General features: G+C 49.0%; 9 protein-coding genes across 9 annotated transcripts; 3 read left to right on the forward strand and 6 right to left on the reverse strand.

Annotated features, from left to right (window-relative positions):
• Positions 1-3,185: 3,185 nt before the first annotated feature.
• LACBIDRAFT_189721 (uncharacterized protein) lies at positions 3,186-4,029 on the reverse strand (the record flags this gene model as incomplete). Its single annotated transcript, XM_001878951.1, has 2 exons — positions 3,186-3,685; positions 3,739-4,029. 2 exons carry the CDS (start codon positions 4,027-4,029, stop codon positions 3,224-3,226), a joined length of 753 nt encoding a protein of 250 aa, XP_001878986.1. The 3' UTR covers positions 3,186-3,223.
• A 511-nt stretch (positions 4,030-4,540) lies between these two features.
• On the reverse strand, positions 4,541-5,184 carry LACBIDRAFT_325233 (uncharacterized protein; the record flags this gene model as incomplete). Its single annotated transcript, XM_001878952.1, has 2 exons — positions 4,541-4,928; positions 5,087-5,184. 2 exons carry the CDS (start codon positions 5,182-5,184, stop codon positions 4,541-4,543), a joined length of 486 nt encoding a protein of 161 aa, XP_001878987.1.
• A 294-nt stretch (positions 5,185-5,478) lies between these two features.
• LACBIDRAFT_325234 (uncharacterized protein) lies at positions 5,479-8,536 on the reverse strand (the record flags this gene model as incomplete). The annotated part of the gene is made up of 11 exons (XM_001878953.1): positions 5,479-5,496; positions 5,703-5,772; positions 6,010-6,095; positions 6,154-6,270; positions 6,319-6,450; positions 6,840-6,993; positions 7,098-7,361; positions 7,400-7,797; positions 7,990-8,084; positions 8,162-8,233; positions 8,461-8,536. The coding sequence occupies 11 exons, from the start codon at positions 8,534-8,536 to the stop codon at positions 5,479-5,481; spliced, it is 1,482 nt and encodes a 493-aa protein (XP_001878988.1).
• A 438-nt stretch (positions 8,537-8,974) lies between these two features.
• On the forward strand, positions 8,975-11,525 carry LACBIDRAFT_293572 (uncharacterized protein; the record flags this gene model as incomplete). Its single annotated transcript, XM_001878709.1, is given in 7 exon segments — positions 8,975-9,078; positions 9,110-9,149; positions 9,524-9,590; positions 9,648-9,826; positions 9,846-10,658; positions 10,715-10,789; positions 10,845-11,525. 7 exon segments carry the CDS (start codon positions 8,975-8,977, stop codon positions 11,430-11,432), a joined length of 1,866 nt encoding a protein of 621 aa, XP_001878744.1. The 3' UTR covers positions 11,433-11,525.
• A 517-nt stretch (positions 11,526-12,042) lies between these two features.
• LACBIDRAFT_325236 (uncharacterized protein) lies at positions 12,043-13,263 on the reverse strand (the record flags this gene model as incomplete). Its single annotated transcript, XM_001878954.1, has 1 exon — positions 12,043-13,263. The coding sequence occupies one exon, from the start codon at positions 13,261-13,263 to the stop codon at positions 12,043-12,045; it is 1,221 nt and encodes a 406-aa protein (XP_001878989.1).
• Positions 13,264-13,710: 447 nt separating this feature from the next.
• Positions 13,711-14,799, forward strand: LACBIDRAFT_192584 (40S ribosomal protein S3). The gene is made up of 4 exons (XM_001878710.1): positions 13,711-13,891; positions 13,962-14,170; positions 14,236-14,448; positions 14,502-14,799. The coding sequence occupies exons 1-4, from the start codon at positions 13,751-13,753 to the stop codon at positions 14,725-14,727; spliced, it is 789 nt and encodes a 262-aa protein (XP_001878745.1). The 5' UTR covers positions 13,711-13,750; the 3' UTR covers positions 14,728-14,799.
• A 28-nt stretch (positions 14,800-14,827) lies between these two features.
• On the reverse strand, positions 14,828-16,802 carry LACBIDRAFT_293575 (uncharacterized protein; the record flags this gene model as incomplete). The annotated part of the gene is made up of 6 exons (XM_001878955.1): positions 14,828-14,976; positions 15,079-16,047; positions 16,110-16,184; positions 16,237-16,332; positions 16,396-16,505; positions 16,561-16,802. The coding sequence occupies 6 exons, from the start codon at positions 16,800-16,802 to the stop codon at positions 14,906-14,908; spliced, it is 1,563 nt and encodes a 520-aa protein (XP_001878990.1). The 3' UTR covers positions 14,828-14,905.
• Positions 16,803-17,761: 959 nt separating this feature from the next.
• LACBIDRAFT_233184 (uncharacterized protein) lies at positions 17,762-18,688 on the forward strand (the record flags this gene model as incomplete). The annotated part of the gene is made up of 5 exons (XM_001878711.1): positions 17,762-18,005; positions 18,062-18,169; positions 18,330-18,408; positions 18,464-18,560; positions 18,620-18,688. Coding segments are annotated over 5 exons (597 nt in total), but the record flags the coding sequence as incomplete, so codon positions are not given.
• A 133-nt stretch (positions 18,689-18,821) lies between these two features.
• On the reverse strand, positions 18,822-22,592 carry LACBIDRAFT_248250 (uncharacterized protein; the record flags this gene model as incomplete). Its single annotated transcript, XM_001878956.1, has 15 exons — positions 18,822-19,035; positions 19,100-19,379; positions 19,445-19,613; positions 19,672-20,065; positions 20,123-20,229; positions 20,284-20,462; positions 20,517-20,585; positions 20,639-21,060; positions 21,115-21,277; positions 21,333-21,573; positions 21,624-21,904; positions 21,952-22,007; positions 22,058-22,218; positions 22,273-22,442; positions 22,496-22,592. The coding sequence occupies 15 exons, from the start codon at positions 22,590-22,592 to the stop codon at positions 18,822-18,824; spliced, it is 3,003 nt and encodes a 1,000-aa protein (XP_001878991.1).
• Between the last annotated feature and the right edge of the window lie 186 nt (positions 22,593-22,778).

Here is a 22,778-nt window from a genome sequence, read left to right on the forward strand (position 1 = left end):
TGTTTCCTAATCACGGAACTTTTTGAAACCACAGGAAAAAGCTCTGTACATCAGAAATTTGAACAATGTTGGAACAAATCAGTAATGTTGACTACGACTGGTCAACATCAGAGTCATGTATCCGGAATATCGATTGCCCCACTGGATTGGCTCGTTTCTTCTTTCGAAAGGACACACTGAAGTGCCGTTAAACTACACTAAACTGAAAATGAATTTGCTCTGAATTTCACTTAGATTCTGTTGAACAATTGATTCACTCTGCACAGTTCATGAAGTCACTCCGAAAGATGGTGCTTCGTACGTGTCTCACTCAACACAGAAACTACACTAAACTGAAGAAACGGACGGTAAGCCGACTTCTGATATCACCCTCTTCGCCAGCCACTCTCTCGTTGCAACATCGACGGTGGTAGTTGGGACTTTAATTTGTCCCAGAGGATTGCCCGTCAGCTCAAGCCTCTACTCGCGATACGCCCTAAATGTACGCGGTGCAACAATTCGAATGGTAGGCATCCCAATCCTTCCGGCATCGGTGGAGAACTTGTAACCCGGGTTTGCGGAAAGGACCTCTTGTGCTTTACGTGGAGCAGAGCCCTGTAAACCAAAGGTGAATGAGAAGTGCGAAAGGGTGCCAGTTATAGAATACACACCTAGCTCTCCCTCGAGTTCTACAAAATAGCCGTAACTCTGCGGAAATTGTCGATCATCCAGCTTTGCGACGAATTCCAAGACGCGACCGAGCGTGTAGTGGGTTGAACGAATAGCGTTTTGGATTACCTCTTCTGACACCATGTCCGCATAGATGCGGAATCCGACACTACGGGTTGGATGAGGAGAAGGGGCGTGAAGATGCAATGACTATGTACCCTCGCCGTTCGATGAAGCGGATGACAGGTTGTCCATCCCTTGGATCAAATCCGCCAATTTCGACAACGTCCCTCATCTGGTATCGCCAGAGGCCGTTTCTCGTGGTCGCCACAATCTCGTACCGTTTCCCGGTTTGGAGCTCCCACTATAAGAAAGGCAAAATAGAGTCAGTGCTTGGTTGGTTTGTAGGAGATGGCGTACTGCTTGATGAAGTGCTTGTGTCGACTCGGGGCCAGTGACGTCGAGATACTCTAAATGCGAATCACGAGAAACGCGATAAAGGTTGTGATCGTTTGTTGGATCATAGCCATGCCCGATGATACATTCGGATGAAGCGTAAAACAAGCTTTCAATTTCAACATTAGGCCCAATATGATGTCGAATCTGCACTTGAATGTGGGCTCAGGATGCAATAGACTTGAATTCAGTCATACCTTGGGAACAAAGGCGGCATAGCTTCCACTGCTGGTTGCTCTGATAGTTTTCAGTGACGGCCAGATCCGCTTCAACCATCCTTCCGTCCTTTTTTGTATTGACCGGAGCTCGGCCGCGCGGCGCGGATTTGGCTTGATATGAGCCTATCCAATGTGTGTCAGTATAAAGCAAAAAGGAAAATAGGTTTCCAAACCTCTAGAAATGGCTTGCAATAGTCGAGATCGTAGACATCGGGGATTGTTCCTTTCTCGACGCTATCGACGACGATGTCCCAGTGTTCTTCGAGAGTCAACACAGCATCGTAAAAGGCCGATATATAGATAGACAAGGGACGGATCCGTAGCAGCGGAAAACATGATCATTAAGAGGTTTCCCAGGAAATTTGGGATGTACCAAACTGCGAAAGGGACGGAGGAGAGAGGGGCTGCGAAGAAGGCACCTCTTCAGTGATCATGATCCAATGGCGACAGATGAGTCGAAGCAAAACTTACGGGCCTCTGTTATGGGTTTCTCATCATCTTTCACTGCAACGCCCATGCGCCTCCTCATGATTCCGCTTGCAATGTTGGTAACAACCACTCCTTTCTGCAATTCTCCCTGCTCGTTGACGCTTTCCACGGTCGGGCCACAGGTGCGAAAAGTGTTGAATGCACAGAATCTAATGCCTTCAGAAGGGCGGTGAAAGTTCTCGGAATACCATGGGAACGATTTGAAAGTCGATCCCGACGACCCAGACGTTCGAGCAATGAAATCAGGGAAACCTGTGGAGAGCAAACCGCGGACGGCAGAGGAAGGGCAAGGTGACTTGTCAAAAAAGCGGGAGACGAACGGCTGATACACGTCGTAGAGAAAAAGGGGAACAGTCTCGTAAAATCTCTGTACCAAGTCTTGAGCGTCAATGGCTCCGCACGGACCAGCATCAACAGCTGCGACCGGTTTCGCTTTCGGCATTGGAGTAGGAGGGACGCTGAGACGATCGCGGAATGATGATAATAGAGCGGCTTCTCGAAAGAAAATAGTTTTAATGTTGGTTTGAATGATTTCGGTAAGCACGCTTTCTAAATTCTTCTGCAGGTTGAGCCTCAGTTCGGGTGATAGCGATTGGAGGAGCGGTGGAGGAGCCATAGCAGTTGCCGAGAACTTGATCGAGGACAGAAAAGATGTAAGCACTCACGAAAATGAGCGTGTGGATGGTCCTGAAGTGAATGAAGACGAGTAGGATACAATCTACTGGAAGGCTCCTTGTATAAATGCCGATATACAAGTGATTGACGCGCGGGCGAACGTAGCCGAAGCCTATCAACGCCATAGGCTACAACTTTGGTACCGTGGTTTCTTGGGGGTTCTGGTAGATTGCTGGTAGACCACTCTGAGGTTCTACCAAGATTCCGCGTTCTGCCATCCTTCCAGATTTCTTCCAGCAACTTTGAGCTATCGGCAAGACTGAAAAACTAGAAGTTATCATTGGCGCCTTTGAAATTCCCCAGCTGAGAGCTGGGAGAGAGTGCTAGATACGATATGCGGCTTTGTTGGAGTGCAAGTGAGGAATTGGGGAAGGAGCCAAGTGATGCTTTTCCCTTCTCTTTCAGGAACCTGCAATCCGAGCTGCATCAGGGTGGCTTTCAACAGCTTGCATCAGCTTACTTCGAGCGATTCCACCTCGGATGGTGTTCTCTGGGCGAGGGGCGACAATGCTGGCTCCTCTGGAGTTCGTCTCCGATCGACTTCTAAATTCGAGCGGTAGCGGGTATCTCGAGCTCACCACGGCGACGTACGCAATACTTAGTCTTCAACCGACGTTGGTAACAAGCACAGAAACACAAAACCCCCCTGACCGTCACAATCTACTGTTATTATGTGGTTGGGATGGATGGAAAACTGGATATCAATTCGAGCCAACGCGACAAAGTATGCTAAAGATCTAGAGGACTGGGGCTAAGGCCATGTGCCTGCCTTTTCCTTCGTATGCTCCTTTTGCCAATGACACTCTGAGGGCCGAACCAGCGACGATTCTATCTTCCCAATTGCTCCCGAAGCGTCCAAAACTCCTCCTCAATGTCTCTTCAAGTGCGAAGAGCAAGGTAACGTCCTGCGCACAGTACGCGACGATACGCGGATCTAAAGGCCTTTCTTCGAAGACTGAATAAGACCCTCCAAATTCCGGCTTAAAAAGCCTTGACCCCGCCTCCTTGACTGGCTCCCACTCCACGGGAGGTGTGAGATAGCTCTTTATACTTTTGCTGAGTCCGTTGAGTAACCTCGTTTGTCGTCTCAAGGAGTGGCGAACCGCGAGCTCAAGGAGCTGAAGGTCGTAAACACCCATGAGGTTGACGCCGTAAAGGTTGTATAGTGCGTCCGCGTCATTTCTGACGTCGTAGAAGACCTGGTATCCATAGTAAGTGCTGGATCTCGCACTCAGCAAAACAAATTAAATACCTTCTTTATTCCAGTGTCCTCCAAAATCATTCGCAGCGTCCTTCCGTATGGATCAACATGGTCGAACGCCTGGCTCCCAAGGGTCGTCACATCAACTAACCACACCACTTCCGAAACGCTCGACATGATCTGAACTAGAGATATTTTGCCATGCCGACATAAATCGATGCCCTCAAGGTCAACAGCCAATGTCATGGCCCGAGGATTGCACGCATCAGGAAGAAGGTCCGCGAGAAGGTCGTTTATGAGAGTTATGTTGTCGGCGAGGATGGTTGTATGGTTGGACGCCATCGAACTTTGATCCCCTGCGGAACTGTCTGAACTCGCCCCCTTTATAGGCTCCCATGCTTCTCACGTGTGGTGGATGCTGCTCTATTCGGTCCTCACCTGCGCCTGCAGGTCCCCTTAAAGTCCCCTTGAAGGCTGGTTCCCAAAATCGGGCATTTCGGGTTTTTTGTCCGTCTCATTTCCGGCGCATCCTGTCCAAATTGCGCATCAGAGTGGAGTATTTCCCCTTCAGCAATATCGGCTCTGCATCCATCTGGGACTTCGGAGAGTATTCTGGTATCAGTTGGTGGTAAGCAGCCGCTTTCTTGAAGTTTTTCATCCTCATTGAGCCGTTTAATTTACCCTTGACGCTGCGGAAGGAGTGATTAAATTATTGTGGTGACAACAACGAAACAGCGATAAGGTTTCATGAACGCGGGAATACAAGTACATATGTGAACCACTGTGAGCTCAGCCAACAATTCTATTCTGCCTAGATCTTACTGACCCGTTCAAGCTGGCAATAATGAGCATTCTAGACTGGGTTCAACGACGAAATAAGATCGCCTTTCTTGAAATCGAACTTCACAATAAAGTCAACATTCAAATTAGGTCCGTTGATCGCCTTGGCTTCGAATGTCTCTGCTGGAGAGAATGTGACAACAATCTCACGCGGGGGGAGTGGCGAATTCTCAAGTGTCGACCGGATGATGTACGTCCCAGAAGAACTGAATGGTGGGGATGTTTCGCCAGGGGGGACCGGTTCTTCCAGATTAACGAAAATGTCGATGCTACCGTTGTTTTTGACCTGGAAGTTGGCTACACGGTGCATGGCGATGTCAGGGAACAATACGCTAGGCAAATGAGTGGATGTGTTAACGCACAAGCCATAGTTTGAAGATGATGATGGGGATCTGTGGTTACTGCGATCATGATATGAAGGTCAGTATCATCCTACTAATATTGATGTTGACGAAGATGACATAAAGGAGAATGAAGTTTCTGAGTGGGTTAAGACGGGGTTTCTTCCCGTCCTGGATGTTCACATGCCCTTATGAGAATGCCAATCCTGAAAACCCACTCCCCAGCACTGCCATATCTGTTATTTTGGGGTGCTGGTTCTCCCTTCCGAAATTGATCGCTCGGACTCATGGAGCGCCAGCCAGTCGTGCACTCCATGGCTAAACTGTTCGATATCAACACGTTCGTTTAATTTATGGTCACTACTACACGCTCCCAGCGCTTCCTGTCAAATCTGTCTAGAAATCTTCCTCATTACGGAGTTTGTTCCTGCCTTCCGACGGTAGCCTGACCGCAAAGAGAGCGATCGATCCTAATCATGGGACTTCTCTTCGGAGAGGGGAGATATGTCGTCGACGATGTCTTCAACTGCAACGCTTTGCCATGTACACCCCACACGTGCCGCCGGGGGTTTGTTCAGTGGGTCGAGGGATAACCTTACTGCAGGAAAGCCTAGTAGGGGACAGAGTGCTATGGAGTGGGGTTTCAGTAGTGGAGACGCCATGAACGTCAAAGTCAGCTGCCACTTCATTTCTTGTTCTGTGATCAAAATTTTCTGAGCATCAAGATAAGTAGAAGGTTTTGGAAGTCCGGTACTGCGGAAGATGGGGATGTGTTCGCGGTGAAGAACTGCGTGTTGACTGACGAGAACTTGAACGCTCCTGGGCGAGACTAACTGGATCAGGACAGGCAGATCCAAGTTCGAGATCTCGAGAGAAGGTATGTTCTGTATCCTCCCTACTCATTCTGTCCATTATTTTGAACCAGAGATTGTTAAAAGTTCACTATGAACCCTATAGCTGATTATTTGTCCTGGGTTACCGGGTATTTTTTCTTTTGACCAGTTTACCAGGGAGCCGTCAACAAGTCGCTGTGACCAAAAAGAATGGATTCAAAGGAGTGTGTTGTATTAAATAGTTCTATAAGTTAAAAGCGTCCCAAGCTTGGGGTATCACATCTTCATTCACGATTGGCGTGAATTACAGAAGTCGAGTGGTGCTGTCCGTCCTTCGTCTCCGGAAGCTATGCCCGAAAGCGATCATACTTGTCCGAAATCCCTTCTTCATGTCCTAGGATGAATTTCAGTGACATTAAATAATGCAAAACCGCTCTGTAAGCAAGACACACCTTCAACCTTCGACCCACGCTCTCCAGTTTTTGGACGGGCGTCACCTCTTTGTGATGGAAATTACTGGGATCGTTCATGAATAGATCCTGTAGGATGTCTTCTCTGCTGTTCATGGGCTAGTCACCATTAGCTTTTTGTTATATACGAGTGAGCAAGGAGCGTACAGGTAGCTCGCTGGACGTCTCAAGCGCGTCAGATCGCGTGAAGTAGGTTGAGTGACGGTAAGGATAGCGGGACATGACTGATAACTGGGACAAGACGAGACGAGACGATAAGGAAGGCGAGCGGGATGGGGGCTATTGGTGGGATTAACAGCCGAGGTCCGTTCATATATAACCATCCATTCAAGAGTCAAGACTCGCTGTCAGTGCCCAGTGCCTTCGCGGGACTAGTGGGGGGTCTCCATGATTCATGAGCGCCTTCCTTCCTTCCAAGTTCTTGATGAATGAAACCATGAGGCTCTGAATGGAAAATGTCATCTCGGAAAGGCAGGATGCAAGCATGCGGCGGGGTTTGAGGGGGATTGATGCAAAACTGGTAAAAAAAGCCAAAAAGGAAGTTATCCTTCATGTTCTGGCCATGGGAGGGGGTTGTCCATTCATGAGTTCCATTCCTTTGATGTTGAGCGTATACTGGCGGTGGTGTAACCTGGTGCATGACTTTTGTACAAGGACTGATGACATACCTTCTTGATCTTCTCTTGAATTCGAAGTGGCCGTTTGCAACAGAAATTATCCAAGTTGAAGGTGATGGCCATCGAGTAGTAGTACAGATGGAGGCGAACAAATTTAGTAAGAGCAGTTGGAATCAAGGCAAGACCAAGGCCGAATGAGAGAATTCTTGAGTAATTATATCAGAACCCGAAGCTTTTTTTGAACGCCAAAAAGTATTATGTGGCCAACATCAAAGTGAGCGCATCCATACGACCCTAATTCTCTATAACCTGTTTGAAAGCTTCCAGGCACGCCAAAAGTACTGGTCTGTTCTTGAGAGGGTACGTCGGAGGATGTAGGTAGCTGGGGAGCACGGGGACATATCTAAAGACCTCCGTTTTAGTAGCAGGATAAATTCCCGACGCAACAGCGCGGCAGAGTTCAGCTGTGACAGTGACTTGTAGAACATGAAGTTGGTGTTGGTAAGCGCGATGGCGGGAAAAGCGATAGCGGGGAGAGGGGGGAGGTGATCGCGTTGTAGGCAGCAATGGCCGCTGCAATGATGAAAGGCTCGGGGTCATTGAGACTTGACCTGCGTTGCACCATGAGCAGAATCGCGTCACCCTTCAAAAGACAGAAATCGGGCTCTGCGACGGAATCCACTCCACAGATAAGAAGGGGTATGGTACGTCGGAAGAAAATAATCCTGCCAACGGAGTCATATCCAAGCGTTTCCAACAGTCTCGCCACCAAGTTCTGAGATGCCGCTTCATATCCCGGCTCGGCATTCACTTCCAGATCCAGGAAATGCAACAACTTCCTCGTCGCCTCATCTCGCGCATCTCTTCGAAGCTGAGTCGTCATGAAAGCGACAAGGGTAGGGTTCGAGGGCGCAGGAAGATCATGGACGCCGAAGAATTCTTGTTTCGTCTGTCGAATGACTTGAATATTGTATGCGATTAGTTCGTATGCAGTCCAGTCGCTGCCGGACTTTTCAGTTCATTTATAGTGGGCCATTAGTGGGGTGACACAGTTGTGTGTAGGACGAGGAGCCCATACTTTTCTGAAATGAATACATGGCAACTGCGAACTGAATTGAATCACTTGCTTTCAGTCATGTACAGTACTGTCATTGTCATTGTACAGACTACAGGCAGACTGCGCAGTGTGAGCTGATTTTACTGAGGGTCCTGTCAGACCCAGGTCATGGGTTGGCGGCGCGGGGTTGAAGGTGACAGCTGTGGGAGTCGGGTTTTGGTAGGCTCGTCCCCAGCCAGCTTTTCGATTACATAATTGACTCGCATGACTCCTCAATTCGAAAAGCAAGCTCGCCCCTTTCTTTGGAGAGGCGCACCATCCCTAAATGGTTGCGGCTGCTTAGTCAGTGCACAGCCACCTCGAAACTGGCAAATCGCGCTTGCATCCACTTCGAAACGAAAGTTCAAGGTATTTCAGGCATTCTACCCTGTAGAGCTGTGTATGAAACATGTAACATATAGTATATCAAAATCTAATCCAGAAATTGTTGTTGTCTGACTCATATAAGTTCTCTCCTGCAGTTTGATTGTTGGTGTCCATCCCAGGAAGTACCTGTCCTGCTATTTCCCTTGTATCCTCAAGCAAGAAACCTAGCGACAACCTTAATCAGCTCACAGACCCCCTTGGGCTTTGGCTTCATGTGCTCTTCAATGGCACCCTCTCCATGTGACCTCCACAGAGTCTTTCCCATTGTCAACATTCATGCTTTCAAATTTTGGGACATGTGAGGTAAGAAAGTAACCTCTTCTGTAGGTATAGGAGGATGCCGCAGGATATTCAGTGTTATGGGATGTGATTTTGCATAGTCAGTATGCTTTTGACGCGTTCTTGACGTGTATTATGTAATCCATTAATTGGTCTTGTAGCCAATCAGCAATTATTACAGCCTTTCTCTTTCCTCCCTCGCGTTTGCCTCAAAATGAGCACGTAAAAATGATGATCTAGCATTGCTGGAGGGAGACTTCGGACTACTTTTTTAAAATGTGTTTTCTAAATGTCATTTTTCGATTAAATTCCTGGTCCCACGCCCGAATTTAAAAAAACGAGTCCGAAGACTCCCTGCGGAATTGATATTTGATTCGATTTGGCCATAAATCTGACCCAAAGAAGAGGCCATGTGCTAAAAAAGATGATTTCCGTGAAAATCAAAGAAATTGGCAGTAATACAACAAGTACAAACAACCTACAGGCCAAAGGGGCGATGCGCCTCTCCACTTTCTTGTCATGTGCCTCGTAAGTAACGCATAACATTATTGTGACATAGAGCTTGCGAGCGTGACTGGCTTGCGAGTCTAGGGTTTTGGGTGAGTGTTACCTGGTACCACGCCTTGCTTTTGATTTCTTTTCTTCATCGATGCTAGTTGCTTTTGCTCGTCTTCGAGGTCGAAAACCGTTCACTTTTCTGTCGTTGTCGTCGGAGAAGTGTTCGAATTTTCACCAAGCACGTGACAAAGAGTGACCTTGCTAAAATTAGATGGTGCTCTTCAGGTGACTCAACTTCAAGCTAGCTTCAAGCCTACCATGCGCTTGAAGCTTGACGTCCATTATCTCACAGGTCCCATCGATTCAGCATTTCATCGATGCTGTCAAGCACCATGATCAGATATGAGTGGCCTTTTTGCTTAAATACCACGGATTCCGCTTCGTTCCCCACCATTCACTTACTCACAAGAGCTAGTGTTCACTCTCGAAATTTAACGACACCGCACGTTGCACTCTATCTACTAGTACTTCCATGACGTCTTGTGAGTGCCCCAGATCCCAGCTAGTTTGAAACAGTAACTGATCCCTACTGCGTCCAGACATTGTAATCGTGGACGCAGGATCAAGCGGCACCCGCCCATTCATCTATGCTTATCGTAGCTATGAGCGTGACGGACCACGGATTTACAACGCCAAAGTTGCCGAGGTGCTTCGCAACAACGGGACCGCCGTCGAAGGGAACAACAAGCAAGGTTCAGCTTTATCTTCTTGCATCATGGTACAAATATAACATCCAGGCAGGTATCGACAAATTTGTCAAATGGGAGGACGTCGTTAAGAAGGCCGTCGTTGACGAGGCCAACCTCAAGGTATACCTCAAGGGCGTACTCGACAAAGTCGAAGAGGTCCTCAAAAAGAAGGGTGTCGACGAACTCAGCGACGTCACTTTATGTTTATATGCTACGGGTGGCGTGCGGTCACTTGAGAAATCCCTACGAGATGCCCTGTTCGAATTCTTGGAGGACTTCGTCTACTACGGCGAATACGACGGCGGGTACACGTTCAGCAAACCAAAGAAGCGGGTTGCAGGTGACAATGGAGTTACTGACGGTGCTGATGAGAGTATGGAGGCCATTGACGGCGCGAAGGAGGCATTATTTGGTTGGGTTGCGGCCAATTACTCACAAGGGCACGCTCTATCCGATTACCGGAAATATGTGGAGATAGGCGGGGCTAGCGCGCAGATCGCATTCTTGGTGGATGAGGTTGCGGAAAATGGCAACGCTGACGAGGATGTTGCGGCCATCAATACTTCGAAAGCAGAAGAGGATTCTGCCCAGACGAAAGTTGAGAAGCAGGGTGCTTCGGATGTCGCACTTATGGTGAACTTGAAAATGGCCAAGTTGGACGTTGAGGCGGCGGAGATACGGGCCGAAATGTGGACGAACCCTGTCAGTGCCGCAAATAGGGTGGCTTTGTCTATTGGAGTTCACGATACTCGGGTTGCGAAAGTAGAGGAAATTGGGGACAGGAACGTGTTTCTGGCATCATTCCCTTTGGGGGTGAATGTTGGGTACGAGGCGTACTTGAAAGCGCTTACCGAAAACAAGGTATGTGTGCTTGGGTATTGCCCCTTGCAGAGGAATTGAGGCTGATCTTAGCCCAGATATCACTGAACGACGACGAGGACGATGTGCCTGTGCCGAAATTCAATCCGGGTCTTAAAGCGGGCGATAAGAAGGTATGTGTGCTCGCGTATCGTCATCGATCAGAGAGTGATGGTGATCTTTGACTAGATTCTCTATGATCCTAGTCGGCGTGCAGGGTACTCAAAAGATATCCAACATGACTGGAGGGTATGCGGCATGGAGTACACGGACAACACTCGACAACTGGTAATGGGCGTGGCCGCTCAGGCTATTGACGACTTACACATCTTGGAAGACCGCGGTTACAAGGCGCTGGAAAGGATGCAAATCCTGGATAATCTCGCGGCCATCTTGCACAGAGACAGCGATGACCCTGAGGTCATTGGCGGGAGCGTTTTTTGGCATGCCACGCGTCTGGGGGGTGATGATGGCTACAATCTCGACCTTGACAAGTTCTTGAAAGCGTTGGAGACAAGCCGCGAAAAGAAGCATGGTGAATACCCCGAAGGAACGAAGAAGAAGAACGAACAGTTCTTCGACAGCAATTATTTTGCAGGCGCCTGGCTGCATCAGGTGCTGGAGTGGGGCTTTCAGATCTCTCCGAAAAGCGTGCTACTCACACCTTACAACGGCAGTAACGGTCGCTTGAGCTGGACGCTTGGCGCTGCTGTCCTCTATGCCAGCCCAAATCTTGAACATTTGTGTAACGGCATTGATCACAGGTGCTGCTCCTAATCTTGATGTAGTCGTATACTTCATAGGTAGCTCTGTCGTCTGAATCCGCCATAGAAATATATCATGTGCCTAGTTTTGCAACTTGGTTCTTGCAAATCGGTCTCCAACAAGTGCGATGTGCACTCTGAAAATATTTGAGGGAGTGTATATTTATACAACAAGTAGTAAAACTATATTTTTATTTTCGGAGAAATTGGATGAGAGCATGACACAGGTCGGAATATATAGTAATACTTACCAAAATCCATATCACGCCCCCCGAACCGTGTCAGAAATTTGTTATACAATCTATGAACTTGAAACAGCTCGTCGCGTCAATATATCTACGGTTCCTTCATTTCGATTTAAGTTGGCCATTAGTGATGCGGCGGTGGATGGTATGGCTGAGTGTAGGACTATGGATGTGCCCATGTCCTCGGATCATGTTTCGCCAAATACATGGCAACTCGATGCGAACTGAAAAAGTGGTCGGTTGCTTCAAAAGCTTTCATACACAATGCCTGAACCCAGAAAAAAGAAAAAGATCTAACTAGCAGACATGACCAAGGAAGGGATCAAGAAGCCTCGTTGCCCCTCACGCCGCTCAGAGAAAACGCAAAGAAAACGGGCTTCATGTGTATAAAAACGGTGCATCCTCACATTGCATCTGCCATGGATCTGCCTCCACCACCGACAATTGATCCTTTAGCCACTCCATTCGAGTCAGTCTTGACATTGACCCCGAATCCAGGTACAGCGAGCGTAAGGGCACACCTAATCGTTGGCGGTACTGGACAAACTCATATAACAAATCTTGGTCATCAATGTCACGGACAGCGAGACCATTGAGCTCAGGCCAAAATAGCCAAGAGTCTGTCGTAATGAAAGACTTTGCAAAAGAAAGTCCATCATAATCGGGAAGGATAAGTAACTTGATCCCTGGGAAGCAAGCATTGGCGTCGGCTACAGTCGTCAAGAGCATACCGTCGTCATCACGAGGCGCAAGGGTGAATGATTTCAACGCCGGAAATCGAGGAGCATTTCTAGTTTCCCTCCTGAGTTTGGTGAGGTCGCCCAGAACAATTGAAGCGATGGTGAGTTCCTCCAAATCTGGGGCAGATATAGAAAGTAGAAGTTGTGAAACTCCTGAAAAATCTCCGAAGATGCGTACGTAACGGAGGAAGGGCATGTCATAGGTGTCGTGGGGATCGGTAGGCCATTTGAGAATGAAATCGTCGTAGACACACAATGTGACCAAGGATCGACAGGACTGTAACATTTTGGAGAAGTCAGTGTACTCGAGAATCTGGTGATCTGAGGCCGCCATATGCAGCTGTGTTACAGCCGTAAGAGGAGGGCGGCAATACTTCAAACCCAGACCTCTTAGGCGTACACTCGTCAGGTTAACAGCGTCAGCTACAATTGCCCACGGTTCTGGACGCAGACGCACATCCTCGCCCTCTACACAGATGTGTTGGAGCATTGCATAATGGCCTTGGCACATCGAGACAAGAAGCTTCAAAACCAGTCCGGGGAATGCGTGAAAGAGTTGAGACGTGACTCTGATGGAACGGCAACGTCGGTAATGAGGTTGTAAGATACCTATGAGCGGGCTAATGGGGCTTAGAGTCGGTAGAATGGTGATCTTAAGATCGATAGGGGAGTCCTTAGATCTGCCAAGGTAGAACTGTAAACTGTCAAGATCTTCGTCAATTGTAGTGACATCCACGTTCGACCACAGCGTAGCTACCCCATAGGTGACTTGGCGCCAATAGCGCGACACCTTCCCCAGGACGAAAGGAAAGCGCCTGGCCAAATGTGGCTCAAATGGAGAGAACATGGCTTGTGCCATTTTAAAGGTGTGCGCGAGGAGTTCGGGCGGAAGTTTGTTGGCCAGAGTTGATGAGGAGGTCGTCGAGGCTTCGGAGTTGTTTTCGGTTTCCAAATTACTTTCAAGGCTATTATCCATTGCGATCTGAATTCAAAAGTGCGTCAAAAAACCATCGCACTGCGCTGCAACGAGTGAGGCGGCTGACTGGAGGCGGAAGACCAGATAATTCGGCTTTCGACTGAGCTTCAAAATTCAACGTTTCAACGGAAGGTTCAGAAGGCTTAGAAGGCAAGAGGGCGCTTGAAGTCGCGGACGAGGTTTAAACTAGTGATATTCAGGTGAAATCGTAGGTGGTAAGTAAACGACTAGCGTGGCCTGCTCATCATCAGAGATCACATGATCTGGAAAATGCCTATGGTACTGTACAGCTGACAAGCCACACCTGATTGTATTCAATTATCGATATCGTCGCCGTCGTCGTCGTCCTCAAGCACCCTCAAGCCCCACAATGTCCTCCCAAATCAGCAAAAAGCGAAAGTTCGTCGCTGACGGTGTATTTCGCGCCGAGCTCAATGAATTCTTCACCCGCGAGTTGGCAGAGGAGGGTTACTCTGGCTGCGACGTCCGTGTTACCCACGCTCGTACAGAGGTACCGTATACACCCCTTCCTTCATCGCCCTCGACGTTCAGTTACTGACCTAGAATCCCCTGCTATGTAGATCATCATCCGCGCCACGCACACCCAAGAAGTCCTCGGCGAAAAGGGCCGCCGAATCCGCGAACTCACCGCCCTCGTCCAAAAACGCTTCAAGTTCCCCGAAAACTCGCTTGAGCTGTACGCAGAGAAGGTGCAGTACCGTGGGTTGTCTGCCATTGCGCAGTGTGAGAGCTTGAGGTACAAGCTCCTTGGTGGGCTTGCCGTTCGTCGGTACGCCCTTCCTTCCTTCACACAGATAACTCGGAACCGTGGCTGACTCAACTTTACTATGACAGCGCATGCTACGGTGTCCTCCGCTTCGTCATGGAATCAGGCGCCAAAGGCTGCGAAGTCGTCGTATCAGGCAAACTCCGCGCAGCCCGTGCCAAATCAATGAAGTTCACTGACGGGTTCATGATCCACTCTGGTCAACCCGCCCGCGACTTTGTCGACTACGCCGTCCGCCATGTTTTGCTTCGTCAGGGTGTTTTGGGTATCAAAGTTAAAATGTAAGTTTTACCATTGGTACCCACCTATTGTCAAACTAAACTCGTTCTCTTAGCATGAAAGGGTCAGACCCCGATGGCCAAACAGGCCCACGCAAACCCCTCCCCGATTCCGTCCAGATCCTCGAGCCTCCCGTCGACAAAATCCCTTCAGAGCCCTCGTCAGAGCAACGGGAGCCATACTCCGTCCCCGTGGCTGCTGCTGCGCCCACTGAGGAGTACGCGGCGCCCGATGCTGCTTACCAGCAACCAGAGGCATATGCTGAGCAGCCTGTATTCTGAACAGACAGTTGTATTTTGTTACCTACCTAGTATCTTTGATGGTTGTTTGAATTCGAATTCTCAAACGCATTCGTCCGTCATGATATGATCTTCCTCCTTAATCGTAAAGTCAACAAACTGTATTGTACAAGCCACCGCCATCTCCACAACTCCCTTCGAGCTTCGAGTTTGGAAAATCTCAAATAGAAGGAGGATATCCCCCTACCACGGCCGTTATTCCACCGATAACCGTTCCCTCTTTGAGAGAACCTCTAAAAAAAAAGAAGAGAGGGATTCTTCAAAAATATCACCCTCCCCTTGGTACACCACCCCGTCCCCTCCCTCCACCACCCCTCCCACGCCGTAGCCCACCTCCACCCCCTCTCCCAGGACCCACGCCCATGGGAATCTGAACTGGGTTAACAACAGGTGGCCCAACAACAACAGGCACATCCCTCTGCACGATCAACGGCGCATCCGCGCGTTGTATAATCCCCGGAGCTTTCGTGTCAGAAGCAGCAGAAGGAGGCCTGCCAATTCCACCACCACCACTCCCACCACCTCCCCCTCCATGACTCCCCCTCCTCCCTCTGCGAGGCGAAGTGGGTGGTCCGGCGGGTTTCCCTGGCGCCTCCTTGATGTTACTAGCCATCAGTGCCAACCCAGGAGCGGGAACGAAGGCCGCAGTAGGCGTAACGGCGCCCTCTTCCCTCTCCTTTTCTCTTTCCCTCTCCCTCTCCCGTTCCCGTTCGCGTCTAGACTTCCCACCAGCCACACCACTAAGCGCAGCCTCGAACTGCCTCGATCCTAGACCTATAACGGGGCGCGTCCGCCGCGGGGTGGGGGTCGTTGTGCCATCTGATGACGCTGGTTGTTGTTGGGGGGTTGAGGGTCCTGGCTGTTGTTGAATCGCAGTGATAGGTACGTTCTGCGGTTTAGGTTGTGAAGGAGGAGGGGGTGCTCGTGGTGCTCGTGCAGGTTTGGGTGGTGGTTTTGCACCGAGATTAGAAGGGCCTGCGACGGATTTTGGTAATCCCACCTGTCCCGGCTTGTTCTGGTTCTGGTTCAATGCTGCTGCGGGGGATGGTGCAACCTGCGGTTTCTTCCCAGCCGCCTTCTTATTTCCCGCTGCTGCTTCAGCAGCTACTTTCTGCGCTTGAACAGCGGGGGGTACTTTCTTCTTATCGTCTTTCCGAGCAAGAAGAGCTCCCGGGAGTTGGTCTTTGTAGTGTGCGTGGTTGCGGAGGATGGCTTCTTTATCTTTATTTGCTGATTTTTCGGCTTTGAGGGCTTCGAGGAGGGGTGTGGTTTTGGGTTGGGGTGCTTGTTGGGTTGAAGCGACTGTGAGATATTGATAGAGAAAGTTAGAAATAGATGGGGAGATGGAAGGAGATAGGACGAACTGAGTGCTTCGAGGGTGGGTGGTTCTGCGTTTGCTGATGCGTTTAGAGAGTCGATGAAAGATATATAGTCTTCGTCTAACAGATAGTTAACGGCTGCAGCGAGCTACTAGAAAGTGTAACTGCATACCTTTCTCAATAGTTGCATTCCGAGCATCTGGCTTTCGTTTCTCCGTAGGAACTTTCTGGTACGGAGCGAACTCTACGATCGCATACGACTCATTGCCTGAGCACAAGTTCCTTCCATAAACCCTCCGTCCAGCAAAAAAGCGGTAACATGTACGCTTACCTGCTTTATCTCGAAACAAATGACCATCGTATTCCCTGCTAAATTGGGCGAGCTTTTCCTCGCTCTTGAACGCGATGTAAGCTCGTGAAGGGATATTCTCCTTCGATAACCTATCTCACCAGATTAGATTTTGAGGTAGGGAATGAAGAGTTAGGAAGCACGTACCGCTTCCTAGATTTACCAGCATAAAACACTTTCCAAGAGACAGATTCTTCTGTCACCCAGGGCTGTACGCTCTGCCAGAAGACGTCCTCGGGCAGATTGGGTGGTAGCCGGCGAACGACTGTCTTTAGACGTTCAATTGATTGTTGGAGTGCTTTCTCCTTGCGCTCACGTTCCCTCTCACGTTCTCTTTCTTTTTTGGGTTTCGTGGGTGGGCCTTTGGGTCGACTTGGGGATGTTGACATCGTTAACAGCCAATTATTGAGTCTGACGGAGATAACGAGCTTTCGGCGGAGTTTGAACTGAGTTGATATAAAAACCCCACCAAGTTCCAACTTTTTTTTCTTCAACGACACCGACACATATTGTGAGTTCTCTTCCAATTCGTCTTCGTTTTTGTGATGAACAACGAATCACATATCAAGCTCAACAGTCTTAGGGCGTAAAACCTCTTTGATGATCCAACTTCTGCAATTCTGACTCTTTTTCTCTCTCTTCATAGTTCGTCGTTTTCGAAGCAAAAACTGACTCTTTTCTTCTCTCCTCTTAGGTTGCCGACAATGCCTGCATACAACGTGTTTGATAGTGTCGCTCTTGTTATATATAAACTTGTATCTGTTCAATGCAATAAATGTGTGCAATTATAATCGTGGGAATTAGTTTAGAGTTGAACAGGTTACTGAAAGCCCGTCTGTTCAAGACAACTACCATCGCATACCCTCCACCTATCCCCACTTCTTTCCTTATCCATCATGCCAGCCCAACGAAGCTCAAAACGAACAAGCAAAAAGGGCAAAAAGGCCGCCAAAGCCGAGCCAGAGCCCGAAGTCGAGGTCACAGATGCCCCCGAGCCAATGCAAACCGACGAGCCCGAACCTTCCTCATCATCACTAGCAACAAGCGCAGAACACGCACTGGAAGCGGCAGTGGAAAAGGTAGTGGACGTGGTAGAAGCGGCACAGGAGTTTGTCGAGGAGATGACTATGACGGGCGTGGAGGTGGACGGGGAAAGTGGTAGTAGTAGTACGAGCAAGAGTGGGCGTGCTGCGGATCCAAGTAGCAGTGGTCAAGGAACACCTACAACGAACGGGTCGACACTTACGATGGAAGAACGCAAGGCCAAAATGGAACAGCTCCGAAAAAAGATCGTTCGTACCCCACATGCCCCCTTTCCTGCCATCACTAACAACAATTACAGGCAGCATCCTCAAAAGCCAACCGCGCCTCCCTAGTCGAAGAAGCCTCAAAAGCCAAACTAACAGGCCGAGACGCCGCGCGGCTCGAGAAACAACGCAAACTCGCCGAAGTCCTTCGTTCCAAGGCTGACGCGGAGGAACGCGGCGAGGACGTGGAGCGTGCGAAGAATTGGGGGTGGACGATTGAGGAGAACGATGAGTGGGAGAAGAAGCTTGCGAGGAAGGCAAGGAGGGCGGATTTCGAGTTTCATGGTGGGTTTTTCTTATTTTTCTTGGGTGGGACTGACTGATTGGATGGTCTTTGATAGATGACGCTCATGCTGCTAGGAGGAGATATAAGAAGGATTTGGACCTTATTAAACCGGATATGGAGGCATACAATAAGCAAAAAGCCATTGCGATGGGTTATGCACCTGGTGCCTTGGTCGGGTTCAACCCCTCTGCTGCTACGTCTGCTTCTGCCCTCCAGGTACGTGTCACCTCTTGCCACTCTTCCTTTTTCCAAGTTCTCACTTTTACTCTAGATGGCCGTGTCGAGCCAAGAACAGAAATTAGCATCGGAGAACTTGTACAGAGACGCGAATACTCTGATATATGGTGACAATAAACCCTCAGAAGAAGCGATTGACCGCGTGGTCGGCAAGATCAACAAGGAGTGCGTTTTACTCGACTCTCTCCCCCTTGTTCCTAACTAACCTTCTTACTTCCAGCATTGACAAGAAGGGCAAATTCTCAAGAAAGAGGCTCAACGAGGAGGAAGGCGATATCACTTATATCAACGAACACAATCGGGTGTTCAACAAAAAGGTGGGGTTTCTTTTCGTCAATTTGCCAATTCAATTTGCCTTATCGTTGTTGTCATACAGATTGCGCGGTACTACGACAAATATACATCAGAGATTCGGGCCAGCTTCGAGCGCGGCACAGCGCTGTAACCTCGTTTTCCTTCGTGTTATTGATTGTATTTTACACCGGGTTTATATTGTAATGCTAGACCAAGCTAGGATGCTCAGCGAGCTCTTGGCTGTATTCCATCCATCCGAGAGCGTGAGCAAAAATATGCATTGACTACAACGACCTCGAATCAACAGGATGGACAAGAGTCATTTTTACACGCCCCCTCTGGGTATTTTTATCCTTCTCCACTTCAATGCTCACCTCCACCTTATCAAACACCGATATCGTAACATCCTTCCCACCACCAGAGGGTACCGTAATCGTATAATTGTCCGCGTCGAACTGGTTATCGCGCTTGAACATCACCAGTCCTTCAATACCCAATCTACCATCGCACAATCAGTCAGTCAGCTGCCAGCGAGGGAGATATAACGGCTTTGTGTGCTCACTTTGACACAAACACCCCCAACCCATTCCTAAACGTCCTGATCACAAATGCCTCCTCCCTCACCTCCCCAACCGTACCCTTCTTCTCCTTCTCCCTCTCCCCCCGATTCTTGAGCGCCAGACCAACATAAAACTCCACAGACGCTCGGCCTGCCATCTGTGCCATGCGGTGTTTTCGGTTAACAACGTCCAGCACGCGCTCGACGTGCGTTTTGGAGTGGAGGGTTGCGTGCAGGGGTGTGTAGCCGATGGCTGCTGCTAGTTGTCTGTGAGCTAGAACGTCTAGATACGATGGAGACCGTGAGGTGAGATGAAGGTCAAGGAAGAAGAAGAGAGTGGGCACGGACCTGCGTATCGACGGATGGGACTGGTGAAATGGGTGTATATAGGACTGGCGAGCCCGTAATGACCAAACGTATCTCGAGCCACACTGCCTGAGCAGAAGTACTCTGCGGAAAGCATGCACCTTGTAGCCATTATTCTTACAAGTGTGTTGAACGCTGGTAATTCCGGATCCTTCAAGGCTCTCACTTAGCACGAGGGTAACGAAAAGAAACATAGAAGAACAACTTACAACACAAAGATCCAACGAAGCAGCCAACGCCCCCGAACTCGACACATCCAACTTCATTCCCTTCCTCTTCATCAATATATCCTGCAACTTTTCGAAATTCGTTCGTGGGGGCGGTAAATGTCTCCTCAAAACCGCCGTCTGCGGGAACGTTTCCTGAATTTTGCGCGCTACGCTGATGTTGGCGAGTAACATGAACTCTTCGACTAAACTGTTCGTCTCCCTTAGTTCTTTCTGTTCCACGTCGATGGGGTCGGAGGACTCGGATGTGTCCAGCTGAATCTTGACTTCGGGTGAGGCGAGATTGAGGGCGCCTGCTGCCATGCGCCCTGCTTTGAGTTTGAGTGCGAGGGAGTTGAGGAGTCGGATGCTTTGCGTTAGCTCGTCTTGTTGGTGCCTGTGGTACATCCTGTTCGAGATGTGCTGCGTATCAGAAAGTAAAAGAAGGACGTACGGGTCGTCTTTACGGATTTGTGCCTCCTCATAGGTGAAAGCAGCTTTGGACGCGATAACGGACTTCGTGAACCGAACATTAACAATCTCTGCTTCCGGCGTCATTTCCTATAAAAACATCAACTCCAGCACAATCGCAGAAAGGCCGCAAGGACACATTACCCATATTGCAGAAAATGCCAATCGTTCGACGAATGGGCGCAGTGAGCATAGGTTAGTCCCCAAAAGGGACGGAAGCATGTCAATGCGTTTGTCTACGAGGTAAACCGTCGTTCCTCGAGAAGCAGCTTCACTGTCCATTGGATTATCAGGGTGTACGAAGTGGGAAACGTCAGCGATATCTGTATAAAAGTTCAAATATGTGACTTATGAACTCTGTTCGCAAGAGTACTTACGGACTCCAGCTTCGATGTTTCCGTTAGGTAACTTGCGAGCATGCAATGCATCGTCGATATCCTGACAATCTGCATAACAATAAATCAGTGCATCACGCAGAGATGTCGACCTCTCCACTAACTTGGCGGATCAATACTGCAAATGATCAATCCTCGCAAATCCTCTCTATCCTTCCACTCGGGGCTATCAGGGCTTTTGGGAGGGACAACCCACTGCTCTCCCTGAGGTGGCAAGCAATCCAAAATCGCTTTTCCAAATGGCCGATAAGGCACCTCAAACTCCAGTAACAAACTCTCCTGTTCTGCTTCTTTGCTCTCAACCTTCCCTAAAGCACGCACGAAGTGTCCTTCAGGGTACCGAGACGTTGTATCCCACCTGTCGATCGTGACGAGGATCTTTTGTCCGATTAGGATGGGGGCTTGTCGAGTACGGAGCCTGATGCGAGGAAGAAGTCTTGATACTGGTGTGGCAAAGACAGTTTGAAGGGAAAGAGAGGTGGCGTTTGAAGATGTGAGAGAAGTGCTGTCGATGTGGCATACATAGCTGTGAAGCGAGTGCCTTAGTTCAACTGAGAGAGCGAGAGAAAAAAAAACCTACGCTCGCCAGTTGCGCTTGATGACACCTACGATACGGCCCGTGGGTTGCTTCTCAGAACTACGTTTCTCTGACTCCAAGAGCTTCTTTTCTCGAGCTACAGACTCATTGCCCTCGCCTTCGCCTTCGTCTCCAGAGTCTTCAGCATCGTCGTTCTTCAACGCGGCTAAATCAAAAGGTCAGTTAGAGACGACTCTATGATATCAACATAGAATACTTACTATCTTGGTCCACCACCTCGTCCGCAGGAGCTTTCCACTCCTTCTTGTCAAACACTTCTACAACAACCACGTCACCCTGAACAGCCCTGTTCATGTTCTCTCGACCAATGAGCAACACAGGTTTACTGAATGCGGGTACAGGGACGCTGCCCTCTAAGTAGTTGTATTGATTGGCATTGAAGTGGCCCTGATACAGTTCTCCGGACTTGACGCCAGCATTTAACATTGCCGCAGGTAAGTACTATACCATTGTGAGCCAAAATCAAGGAAAATGTGAGACAAAAGACTTACATCGGGATATAAAGCCTGGCGACCTGCCACTGCCTTGGTAGGTTCAATGTCTTCTGCTCCAGCTGCTGCGAGTAGATCCAACAGCTGATTGGCGTCCTTTACCCCTTCGACGTACTTTCGCACGGAGATCGAAGCGATACCCGCTTGTTCCGCCTTTTGTCTGTTTGCAGCATCCTCTGTCATGAGAACAACGGTAGGCAACTTTGGCGCTGGTCGACCGCGAATGGGAGGTCGATTGAGACTGATATGTGAATTGTACCATTCTGTGGCTTTCCTGATGCCTAATCCAATGTTAAAATGCTTGCAATGATGGACGAAGCAAGCATACCTCTATCGTTCCGATCATTGGGTGTTTCGCCTTCCTCCCGAATGATAGCTGTTTCCCTGAGTCTTGAATTGGAAGGAGAGTGAAAATTTGCGGGAGAGGGACTCACGACCTATATTCGTTATAAAAAACCCATATCCGCTTGTCGTCCATTCTCGTCAACGCTTTAAGGCGATTATAAAGCGGCAAGGAGCGATGCCTGACTTCCTCGATGACTGTTTGTAGGAGGATAATCGGTGGTGTAAACAGTGGACTTTCAATAAGGTCCATCTGAGGGGAATGACGGTCAGATTATAAGACCAGCGAAAAACCAAATGAACTTACCTGAGATAAGAAAACATTTGTATCAGGAAGAACAAAATGGCCATTAGGAAAGAGTGGGTGAAGCTGATCGCCGGAAGGTGGAAGAATACTAGTTCCAGGTAATTCAGAACAGCTTCTACAGCTTTCAATTCCGCACGCTACATCGTCTCGTAGGTAGCGTTCTCGCAGGACTGTGCGATGGAGACTTTTCAATGTCGACTCAGATGGAGACTGAAAGTCCAACCTTTTATGACTTTCCCCCTCGCTGTCTTTTTGAAGAACTTGCGTTGAGTTACGACGGCCTCCGTGCGAGGCCTCTTCCTAATTGTAATTTCGACCATAACTGCAAGATGCAAATGGCGCTTGGCTTGATCGTGAGGCGGTGTCGTATAGTTTGGCTACAGCCTACACCCCAAACATGATGATGTTTGCTCCAACCTTGATTCACCTCCGACATCATATTGGAGCTCGAACGCGCTGAAACCCGGTTGTTTCCACAATATTTTGCCCCTATGAGTTCATTTTCT

The sequence above is a fragment of the Laccaria bicolor genome, genomic scaffold (assembly GCF_000143565.1).
Source record: "Laccaria bicolor S238N-H82 LACBIscaffold_7 genomic scaffold, whole genome shotgun sequence".
NCBI classification, from domain to species: domain Eukaryota; kingdom Fungi; phylum Basidiomycota; class Agaricomycetes; order Agaricales; family Hydnangiaceae; genus Laccaria; species Laccaria bicolor.

Excerpts from the sequence above, each read along its gene's own strand:
- LACBIDRAFT_192584 (XM_001878710.1), top strand. The coding sequence starts at position 13,751 with ATGTCCTCCCAAATCAGCAAAAAGCGAAAGTTCGTCGCTGACGGTGTA. Across the intron at positions 13,892-13,961 it reads TTACCCACGCTCGTACAGAG|ATCATCATCCGCGCCACGCA; the intron begins GTACCGTATACA and ends CCTGCTATGTAG. Across the intron at positions 14,449-14,501 it reads TTGGGTATCAAAGTTAAAAT|CATGAAAGGGTCAGACCCCG; the intron begins GTAAGTTTTACC and ends TCGTTCTCTTAG.